Source organism: Schistocerca nitens, chromosome 8, assembly GCF_023898315.1.
Source record: "Schistocerca nitens isolate TAMUIC-IGC-003100 chromosome 8, iqSchNite1.1, whole genome shotgun sequence".
Taxonomy (NCBI): domain Eukaryota; kingdom Metazoa; phylum Arthropoda; class Insecta; order Orthoptera; family Acrididae; genus Schistocerca; species Schistocerca nitens.
This window is the reverse complement of record NC_064621.1, coordinates 447042619-447054983: the sequence shown is the minus strand read 5'-3', so window position 1 is coordinate 447054983 and position 12365 is coordinate 447042619. Positions and strand designations below refer to the sequence as shown.

The following is a 12365-nucleotide window of genomic DNA, read 5'->3' as shown; positions in this document are numbered from 1 at the left end:
CTTTGTACAAAATTATTCACCGCTATTCCGTGTAATTTTCTATGTAATTTGGGAAGATGTATGTAAACACTCATGTTTTCCTTATGGAACCCTACTATGGTACTGAAGAGCAGGTCTATGAAAACAAAAGGCCTGTTCAGTGATAGCAAAGCTTTAATGGAAGAGGCTCCCTTAGATGCTCATCACAGTTGTTAACAATATGTAACAACACGACCCAACTGCGAGTATCCTCGAGCACTGCCATACAGAGGACTACTGACAAGATTTTGATGAAGGATGCTACCTTAGGAACTTTAGGAACAGCAGGTCACTCTTTCTCCCAAAGGAAGAACAATGCCACAAGCTGCACTATATGCACTGTGGAGTAGCAGCTAGTGACACTGACTGGCCTGTTGTGGGCCACGAAGTAAAGTCCGACCACCAACAAATATTGTCATTAGTATTTGTCGTTTCTAGGAGGTTCTCGAACAGCATATTCTGGAGTATACTATGTTTTGTAAAAACAGTAGTACTCTGTCCAGGAGGCAGTTCTGTTTTATCTGTATACTGGTGTCTGTAATACACGTGCTTTCAGTGCTAAATGTTACACTACGTTGACAGCCCTGCTTTCAGATTTGGACTTGATTGTGGTTATAACATCATGATATTTGCAAGCTTATTGTTGATCAATATGCCATTGCAGACAGTATTTTCCTCTTCAGGTGTTCATCTATAAGTGTGTTTGCTGTTCCCATTTTACTCCTGTGTTAAATCCATTTACAGATCCCACTTTGGTTTTCTTTTCTTTATATTTAACTCTTGCCTCAGCTCTAATAACATAATCTGCACTATAACATCAATAGCTTCCCATACCATCTCAGGTGAATTGAGTCATTGCCACATACTATGTAGTATCCGCTCTGCCCAGAACACTGATATGAATGAACTGTATCTAGCAATGTCCAAAGACAGTAACTAATAGGCCACAAGTGGAGATACAGATTCAGTTCTCATCACTGCCCAATTTCAACTATTTTCGACACTCACCTGATTTTTTCTCTCTCTGCACCGCATAGCGAGTTCATGTAATCACTCTCTCCTGTTTTAGCTGTGCTAGAATATGGAAATTCCTACGTGGTTGTCCATGATTATTTGCATTAAATGGTCTCTTCATAATATTGTATTGTGGACAGTAATATCTGTATACAGATTAACAATTTTGCTATGGGACAATTTTTGATAGAAAATGTAAAGGTAAATTTAGATGTCATAAGTCTTTCCATTATGGCCCTTACCGAAAATCCTTTAGTAAACACTTTTATGTTTTCTTTGTTGTGCGTTTCCTATAAATAAGAAATAAACAAGTGTAACCTGTATTCATGATACGAGGTCCATGCCAATTTCTGGCTCATGGCCAAAATATATTTCTACATATATGTATCCGAAATCAGTGAGTATTTATGTTAAGATGCTACAATTAGCACAGGGTAATTCAACTCAAAACATGGTACTTAGTTTCCAAGCTGTTTCAATACCTTTTAAATTTCTTTAGTAAACAAGTTTGCAATACTTTTTGTTATACTCGACTTTAAAATGTGGGAAGTTCTATTGGGTGACTCTTTACAACTGTTTCTATTGCCTTATATGGGAAAATTGAATCTTGCAAAATTAGACTCATTTACACATTTGCTGTTCTTGATTCTCCATAGTTAAACACTTTTTAACTGCCACTTTAACAAATTCTTGTGCTGGGATCAAATGATTCACATGACCAAAACAAAAATATAAAGTATCACAATATTTATTTAGCAACATTATCAGTTAGTTTCTGATGAAACCACTGTAAAAATTATTGCATGACTGATTTTACAGGATCTTCTTTTAGCATATTACTGGTGTGTAACATACTAAAGCACAACCAGTTAGTACCTCAGCTAAAGCTTCTGACATAAACAACATCCTTAAAGGATGTATGATTTTACAACAAAATTAACTTTTCCAAGCATAGCTGCAAAAGACATAAAATGCATTTCTTTTGATCCAAGTGGCACTAAAAACAAAGAGCATTTCATAAAAATGCTATTACCAAATACATTACAACCTTGTATTTCCAATATAGTGTTTAAAATACATCTTCACAAGCACAAACAGTGTCATTATCTCAGTCTGGCTCAATGTTAACTGTAAACATATTTAGTTATATTATTGTAAATACCAACTATGGCAAAAATAGAATCACAAAGTCAGTCCACAATTTTCTGAGTGTTGAAACTAATTCTGAAAAGACACCAGAAAAGGCACAGTACACAATACATGATTTAAGGTAGCAAACATATTGCACATGAGATACCATCCAAACCAGTGTTTTACACTATGTTAAACAAAATGTATATTTTTTAAGAAATCAGAATGAAAATTAATTATATTGCAGCAACTATGAAGCTACAAGTAACAGAGTTCACAATTAAAATTGTTTCAAAACACTACTTAAATGAACGTACAGCAGTTACACTGTTTCATATAATATGCTGTCTGTCCACAAGCAATATGGCAAAACTTAAAAAGCCAAAATCAAATTGTATATTCTCTCTCTTGCCAGCCACTTTAATTATGCATGCAAGAACATCTGCTACATAAACTGAAATGACTATAACATAAAGGGCAGGGCAGTATCCCAAAGAGAAATGCTTAATCTGTTGCATAACTATCTATTTTACTCTCAATATCATGTCATATTGTTCCATCTTATGACAGTATATTCTCTGACTGGGTGAACTGGTAACAGTAACACAAACCTGCTTTGGGAGATTTTTAAGTAGGCTTCACTTGTCTGGAAATATATGTGAAAATTCACTACTGACCAAGATGTGAATGGGAAAACTTTATGTTATCATAAACAGAACAAATATTGTAATGCCCCAGTATACACAGAGACAAACGCTCAGGTTAGAGCATATGATCATCAAGGAAGAGCTTCCAGATATTTATCTTAATGAGAATGGATCAAGACTCCCGGTGACAGAGCAAATTGCAACAGACTGAGGATTCATATACCACAGGAACATTTGTTTGGTGTTATTTGGAGGAATAAAGTGAGTTCAAATAGCAGATCAGCCATCACTAATACGATAACATTCTCAGTGTTACTTTTCCCATCACCTTCATCTGTCTCAAGATCTGGAGCACCGCACTGCACCTAATTTGCAGACCACTCTTTTCTTGTCTGCTATGGACTTCATTAGCCTTCACATTAGAGGAGAAATGATGAATGGCCAAGCAAAAAAGCAAGTAATTTCTCCCTAAATACCTAACCACCTTCTAGCTGTCAGGTACAGCTGGTGTCATCAATTTCAGAATTAGCTGCCAAAAGTCGACTGAGACGTTTGCCAATCTGCCGTGGATATGTTCCATTGCGTACTCTTGCTTCCGTGCTGCTGTGGGTAACCGCACCATAATCTAACTGAAAGTTGCACAGTGCATGCATTGGTCGTAATAGGACATCTGTCACATCTGCACGGTCCTCTAAGTGTGATAGTGCTTGGGCAGCAGCTTCGAGCGTAGATAGACATCCATCTGTTGGTTGGCTCCTGATTACATACTCACTAATTAATCCATGGACCAATTTCACCTGTTAAACAAACAGAGACGAATAAAATACTGTCAAGCATTCTGCACCTAAATAACATGAGGTGAACATGCCATAAAAAGCAAGTTTTATGCAAACTACATTCATAATACTGCTTCCTTTTCCTCTATTTTTTCTTACAGAGAGCAGGTCAGAAGAATCGCATGGTTTAAGTGCTCCTGTGTAAACATAAGTTTTCTATACTCCAACATTCAACGCACTTGAATAATTTTTCCCTTGTTTCAACCAATATATTCTCCTTTATTTTTTATACCTCACGCACGATATTTATTTTCACAACTCACAACACAGTAAGAAATAAATACTGTGATTCGGAGAGTACAGAACTCCTTTATTTGATTCCAGTCAAGCATCACAAACAGTCAATTTTATTCAGTCCATAATGGTCACCTTCAGATCTGAATGAAACAGAAGAAGCCTTATAGTATCCTGACAAAGTCAAAGAGGCCTTATCATAAGACGTAAATGAAGTAAGCTTGGCATCATCAAATATGTGTAATAATACAAAGCAGGCCAAGTCAGACCACAGTGCCAGGAAACTCAATGTGAATGGTGTTGCTGTGGACACTGACAGTGTGAATTTTTTTCCCCCACTGACTGGAATTAAAAAAAAGAAATTCACTTTTATTTATATTCACTGCTCTGTAACGTAAGTCTTGTATTTGTAAGGCACGGTCACAGTTTGTATTATCTTCTTTCCAATTTCTGTCTGAGGTATCATTAGTGGTAGATTCATAATGTAATATGATATATGCATAAGGTCAAATCAATATTTACAATAAAATAATATGGTTATTAATGTAGTTGCAGCAGACAAAAACTGCAGAGAAAGAAACCCAACTCCAACAGTTAAAACGAGAAAAATCCTAATGTAGCAACATATTCAGAAAAAGATTTTGGCCTCATAGTTTATAAATGCCAATCAAATAGCATTTGGTACAAGAGTTGCATCTCTGAGATTATCAAGTAGAACTCTGCTCAGATAAGCTATGCTCTTCATCTGATGAAAGCCAACATCTTCAAATAGGCCCAAAATATCTCACACTATCATGCACGACAAAAATTAACAAAGAAGTAAGCAACACTAAATGCATCACAGTTTAAAGCAATATTAATTTGCTTAATATTTAGTTGCAATACTAACAATTTGGATTTCTAAATTGTTCTGATGGCTAGAAGGTTATTTACACACAGAGAGAATGTATTTAACCCATTAAACATTACAGGTGCACTCTGTTAAGCAAAGGCATCTGACTGTAAATCACTGTTTCCTTTTCAGTAATATACAATATTATGGTGTCCTATACTACATTATTAAGTCTTCATGCAAATATGAAGTAATTACATAAAGTGTCTCATAAGCTCCCATCTTATGACCCTTGTGTACAGTAATGACATTTCAACCTTAATATTTCTATACACCACATTTGTTTTGTTTCTACATTATACAAACATTGTGGTAAATGGAATATCGAACGCATTTTTAGAAAAAAGCTATTAATGAAATTTTCATGGGTGTTAATGGTTCCCAATGCAGTGCCAGTACAATGAAGGGCAATTCAAAAAGTTGCATAAAATGAAGGATCTGATAACGAGTTGTCGTGTCATGGTTCCAACCAAAAAAGCAAATGGCTCTTATGACAAATCAAGCAAAACGACTTCATAAGGCGGGCGTCACAAGACACCTCAATAACTACCTGTCCTGGCACAAGAACATGCATTTTGTAGGCTGACATTACCAAAATAGCTGTCTGGGACTTCTTAAAGAAGATGTTATGGCACATTATGGCACCAACAAGGCTCCTGGAGGCATTGACACGATGGAAAATCTGGGGCAAAATACGTCATCACTGCCCAACAGTTACACCCAGCATCTCCAACCTGTTATAACTTAGGAAGCCTAGAGTGCTGTTGTTCCACGAACACTAGCTAGCCAGGATTGCATATGTACTGCCTAATTCAGACAGGCAATATGCAGTGTCTTCACTAGCAGCACGCTACAGCCAGTGCCGAGTCTGGATGCTGCTGACATGGGACTTGTCTGCAGATAGGTCGCCCGCTGCGTGATTCTCACCTGCTGCTGGTCATCTTCCTGATGGACTGCAGTTCAAGCCTGGGTTATATAGCTGCCTAGCTGTCACCAACTGAGCATGAAAACACAGTTGCAGTTCATCACCATGTAAGAGCACACACCTCTGGCATCTTCCATGTCAGGGGTCACGATTTGACTTCACTGCCCGTGTTTTTCTCACCGAGACATGTAAACTGGCCAGCTGCCGTGACTGCCTTTGCTGTCCACTGCCAACTGTCACCCACCATCCTGCATCAGCAACTCTGCTACTGTGCTGACCACACCATTCTATCAGCCACCACCACTGCCCGACTGAACACACCATCATCTGCCCATAAGACAGGCTGCTGCTGACACCAGTATGCTTCATCGGCTGAGGCCAGCCTCTGTCATGGAGGGTGTTGGCCACCTCTCCAGCACTGTCTCCTCCATTGTACTTGTTATGAAATAAAGAGATTATTTAACAAGTAAGCTGCTGCCGTAACATAATTACAATACCTTCTGGAACATCACTGCAGCCCTATCAAGGATGATAAATTGCAGATATCCACGTATCGTAGCTAACCTCACTATCTGCCATAATGGTCAATCATCATCGTCACTATAGAGGAATTGAAATAAACAACTTTGGGATGGAACCTTATGGTCTTAGACATTAGTCTGAACCAGTGAAAGCTGTCAGTGACAGTCAATGCCTATGCACCATAAGGTCATCAACTGTCAGAGGATGTATCACTTATAATGTGTTGTCAGATGTCTATTCAACTACATTGAGGACCTGCACAGTTCTCAGACATTGGATCAGCTCGGGAGGCACAGTTGCATGGCCACTTCGCTCACCTGACCTGTCACAGCGTAATCTTTCCTTTTTTGTTTGCCATATCAGAAGGCTTGGATATATTACACCAGTTCCAGATAAAGCAATACTTATTGCCAGGAACTTACAGCTTCTGGTGCAGTTAAGGCAATGCCTGGTGTACTTGGACAGGTGCACCAGAATTTTCTATGCACAAATGTTTCGTGTATATTTAATGTGGTGGTCACCATTTTGAACACCAACCCAAGTAGTTTAGAGCCAAAGAACAGAACATTGTGCATGCCCAATTTCAGAAGTGCCAGTGTTCACAACTCTAGTGGTCTGTGGAGCTTCAGCTCGGTGTTTATCATCATCAAATAGAATCAATATAATAGTTAGGATACAGTATATGTCTAGATTCATTGCAATTTAACTCGTAATATGATTTCTTTTGAAAATCATTATTCGAGCACATAGAAACGGTTGAAGTATAAGAACTCCACGTTGGTATATTTACTATGATTACAAGTGTTTCACATCTGTATCAGTGGCTGAGTGGATAGGCTGACAGTTTCCAAACATAAAGGATAAGCGTTTTAATCTAACTGGAGTCAATTTTCATGTTTTTTTTTTTTACTTGTGCAGGTAATATTTTAAACCTTAATTCACCACAAACTGTGCAGTTGTAAGCTTTTCTAGGTTCCACATTCTTTCAAAAGATTCCATTTATAACAGTCTAATCTTGAAACAGACAGACAAAGGGTCATAGTAAAAATATTGAAAATGGATGTATTTATTTGTAAATACTTCGACCGTCACCCAGTATCTCTATTGTTTTCAGCTAAGAGAAACACATCAGCTGATTGGCATACATCAGAAGCCTGCTTAAAAATGGCTGATGTGAATGTTCGCAAGTGATTAATTGCTCTCTTTGAAAATGGAGTTAGTGCATCTGAGGCCCGATGTTGTTATGACATTGATGCTTCTACTGCAAGGATGTAGATTAGATGATTTATAGGTAATGGTGAGGTAGTGAAATGTCCAACACCTAGAAGACCCCAAGTCTCTATACAAAGTTAAAATGAATAATTGGTCAGAGCAGCCCCAGAATGCTCCTTGTCACACATCCAGTAAGGAGAACTTCAGATTTCCCGGGCTCGTCGACAACTGCTCTCAGAAGATTAAAGAGCCATGGAATCAGGTCCCGTCATACTCCTATCTAAGAACCATTGTCTAACAAACAAGCTGTGGACACAATGACACCTGAGTTCGTGGGAAGATGTCGAGTGGAGGAAAGTCATCTATTCCGACTAGTGCACAATTGAATCTACAAGCAGAGGTCCTGCTCCTGTTTACTGCACAGATGGGCAATAATACGACATGCGATTCGTGGCCACACATGCTAGAAGTGGACACATAAGTGTGAAATGTTGGATGTCTTACATCGGTACAGGAACTTTAGAATGTATCCAAGGCAAGGATGATTATTTTTATTGTTATGGGACATCAGATAAATATTACCTTCCATGAAAGATTACTTCTAGACATCAAATTCAAAAATCGTAATTAATTATTTATTGAAGAGAATAGTGAAAAAAGTGAAAAACAGAATATATAATTTAGTACAAAAAGTAAATAAAGCATGAAACATTTGTGAAAAAATAAAAAAAAAGGCTCTGGTGAGACTCAATCCAACACATATTGCAGCTACCAGTACAGTAAGCGGACACACTACCTTCTTTTTAGCGTGACGGTCGAATAGGCCTACTGTAATTGAAGAACGAATATTAAACTGCAAACAACAGAGACTGGAAGGCACACCAGCTCGCTCATGTAGACAATGTATAAGGACTTAGAAAAATATGCCAATCAACAGATATGTTTCTCTTAGCTGAAAACGATAGAGAGACCAGGTGGCGGTCAAAGTAATGACAAATAAATATATTGATTTTCAATATTTTTTATTATGACCATTTGCCTGTTTATTTAAAGGTTAGACTACTATAAAATGGAATCTTTTGACACAATGTGGAACCTAGAAAAGTCTACAACTGCACAATTTGTAGCAAATTAAGGTTTAAAATATTACCTGCTCAAGTCTAAATTTAAAAAAATGACAACTGACTCCAGCTAGATTCGAACGCTCGTCCTTGACATTAGCAAATCATCAGCCTATCCACTAGGCCATTGAAACAGATGTGAAACATTCATCGTCGTAGAAATTCTACCGACGTGGAGTTCTATTTCAACCATTTCTATGTGCTCAAATAATCATTTTCAAAAGAAATAATACGATGAGTTAAACTGCAATGAATCTCAACATCTACTGTATCCTAACTATTATACTGCTTCTATTTGACGATGTACATGCCTAGCTGACGCTCCACAGACTGCTAGAGTTGTGAGCACTGGCAGTTCTGAGCTTGGGCATGTGCAATGCTCTCTTGTTGGACTCTAAATGATTCGGGCCAGGCAATCTTTCTGCCTCTCATTGTACAACTTGGTGAGTAAACAGTACCTTATCTCTGTTGAACTTGAAGCATATGAAAACTGATTGGCCTTGTTGGTTCTGACATTCCAAAGCTTGCTCTGGTTCAGGATTACTTCCAAGACCAACATATTTCAAAGTGGATCTATTTTGATCCTTCTATCAGCTCCTTCAATTTGTGCACAACCTTTTGAATCACCCTATGTGCTACTGGGAACCAGCAAGAGGTTTCCGCACATTTGTAAAACATCTTGTGACCAAAACATAATTATAAATTCAGTTGGGGGAGCAAAAACAGAAATGTTGAATTACAAAAGCATATCTTGGCCTTCAAAGCAAATGTCAGTCATAGGCAACAAAAATAAAAAAAAAGCCAGCATAATTTTCTTACTTCAGTTTAGCTACTAATAAACCACAATTTAAGACGAACAAGGATGGAAAAAGTTGCAGTCATGACAAGTAAAAACTCTCTTAATAACCTATTCACAGCAGGAAATGATTTACATAACTTTTGCTGCGTTGTAGAATGTATCGAACTGGAAAATGATTTACCAAGATCTACCAACACTTCAGCCACTATTGCATGTGGCCGTCACTGGATATGTAATACTGTTGAATCAACGCAACTTTAACCCCAATAGATCAACTACATCACTGAACCTTAATCCCTGAATAGGAGCATGAATCAAATTTGTCATCATGTATGGAATGGAGAAGAAGGAAACTGTTGTGCTTCATTATTCGTAACTAAAGGTAGAACTTTTGGGCCCATGTGGATGAATTATAAAAGGGCCAATTTTCTGATGTGGTGCTGTTCCTGCAGTGTTGGTCACTACAAGGATGGAACAGTACGTTGTGTATCTTCTGTAGAAGTGTTTGTGGCTGCACATAATGGGATAGCCTTGCAAGTGCACTATGTTTGTATGCTAACTATTGCTGAAAGCCACGTCATTATTGCAGTCCATATTGGTGGGCTGCTTAATCACTAAGATAGGTTCTTGCATCTTCCTTTTGAAAGTGAGTGGCTGCCTAGCTAGAAAGTTTGTTTCCTCAAACCTTTTATTCAACACATTCATTTTGGTGTTCTGCCACTGAAGATAATGATATCGTTGTCCTACCCATATGTGTGACTCTTGTGCTCTTTTGTATTCTGATAGCTCATCCAATCTTTCTGATGTATGTTACTTTGTACTGACAGTTACCCCACTAAATTCCAAGGTGTGTAATGCATTGACAGCATCTTTGGAGGTGCTCAGCAAGTATGTAATTTTGTTGTTGCTCTGATACATCAGTTTAATGCATACTTGGTGAAGAATTTTCTCCATGTTGCCAATGAGTGGTTAATACTACATAGTTCCAACTCTTTGTGGACATGATTTTGTTAGTGGGTTCCTGCTGGATCCATCAGCTCTGAAGGTGTTACACAGATTCACCAGTTCCAATTGTCAGCCAAATAAGTTTTAAATCAAAAGTAAAGCCCTTAAACCTCACCTATTATAATTTTAAATGCTGTCCTTCATTCTCAATTAAGGCAAATTTAAAAAAAAGTGTGTGGACAGTTAAAAAGGACACACACAGATTTCAGAGTCAAATATCTAAAACCTATTTTATCTGCCAATTCCTCCAACCTACTAATTGTCAGATGTAGCTGGCACCAGCTACTTGCAATGACAGAAGATGAGCTAAAAACTGAGATGTCAACCACGAATAGGGAGCATGCACATTGTCACCAACAGTGAATGTAATACTGTAATAGCAACTGCATATGCTGCCACAAAGTTGAAACAGTGCCTTAAGGGATATCACACCCTTGTTAGAAACTACGGTACAAGATACTGTCAAATCTTTATTGAAAATAATGTGGGAAAAGGGAGGGACCTTAGGAATAAAGGTTCAGATTCCCCAGAAACCCCGTCCATGGAGCTATTTGAGAATGATATGCCTCAGAGTAATATCAAAGACTTCTCACGATGAAAAAAATACCTGTAGGTGCAGGGGAGACTGTTTAATAACTGCCCCCAGGAAGGTCAGACTGTCAATGCAAGTTCGATATCCCCTGCTTCCAAACTGAAAGCAAACAAGGATCTGTCTGGATCCTAAAATAAAGACAGAGCGGCAGCTGAACATCCACTTCAAGGTCTTTCCCACACAGCAAGTGTGGTCAACGTAATGAAAGCTTTGCCAAGTATGTTCTTACCCAACTTTCAAGAGGTAGATTAAAACGGCTTCTACAGGAAGAAGGAAAATGTAACGATACCTAGCTGAAGTTAAAAGGGGCTATAATTTCTTTGCTGCTACCTGTGAGGTGCCATAACATGGCGTAATGGGGCCTTTTGTAATCAGTGTCTTGCGTCTAGGATTAATGCTACAACTTAAGACTTGAGACACTGAGTGGTAGATAGGTGTATAAATAGCACTCAACTTTTAGGTAAGCTTACTACTGCTGTTCATCGGAGAAGTATTTACAAAATGCTGTTGTGTCCAAAATAAACCACCATCTTGATGTCGCCACCTTGAACTAGTACAGAAGTGTAATTAAACTGTCACCAATTTCATACTATTATGATAAGGCACAAGGCTACAGGTGCTCATTGTATAATTCACGTGTTGAGCAGTTGGCTGACTCACAATCAAAACTGCAAACATTGCAAAGCTTTTGGCTGATGTCCTCCCTGAACTACCAGGACACACATATTGTGAGGGGAGGGGATAGATTGTATTGGATGGCATGGGTGAGAGGAGGAAGAAGGTGGGGGGAGTAATGGGAGGAACAGGCTAATGGCTGGGAAGAAAAGGCGGCAAGTGTACAGCAAAGAAAGAAGGCCCTGGTGAGTTTGGTCTGGTACAGGAAGGGAGAGTTGTGTGTGGCATACAATGTCAGGGAGGTGTGCAGCGGGAAAAGGAGGTGAGAGGAGAATATGAGAGCGGAATTAGTAAAGGGGGGGGGGGGGCAGGGGTGGAAGCATGTGTGAGATGGAGGCTAGCAAATATTGATGTTAAGGGTACAGTGGGTCGCAGAATGTATTGCTAGGGTATTTCCCATTTATGTAGTTGAGTGAAGCTAGTAGAATTCAGATGGCACAGGTTGTGAAGCAGCCCTTTAACTGCTCTGGACGTGTTAAAGCGCGCGCCTTCGTACCTGTCCCTGTGTGCTCTGAACGTGTTTACGCATGCCACCAGTCCTTCTACTTATGCGTAGACACATTCGAAGTACCAGGTAGGACTGCTGGCACGCGTAAACACAATCAGAGCACACAGGGACAGTTACAAAGGCACGCGCGTTAACATGTCTAGAGCAGTTAAAGGGTTAAGTCCAGCATGTTAAGCTCAACAGTGTTTACCACCACTGGGTGGCCAACAGTGCTCTTGGCCACAGTTTATTGGC

The 12365-nt window shown here is 38.8% G+C and overlaps 1 protein-coding gene across 3 annotated transcripts in view; it reads right to left on the bottom strand.

Moving 5' to 3' along the window:
* Nucleotides 1-1764: 1764 nt before the first annotated feature.
* LOC126199046 (tRNA-uridine aminocarboxypropyltransferase 2) overlaps nucleotides 1765-12365 on the bottom strand; it is a 41004-nt gene continuing 30403 nt past the window's right edge. For all 3 annotated transcript variants that reach the window (XM_049935752.1, XM_049935753.1, XM_049935754.1), the window contains one exon: nucleotides 1765-3607. In XM_049935752.1, the coding sequence (XP_049791709.1) occupies nucleotides 3305-3607 (303 nt within the window). In that variant the 3' untranslated portion in view covers nucleotides 1765-3304. The remainder of the gene's footprint in view (nucleotides 3608-12365) is intronic.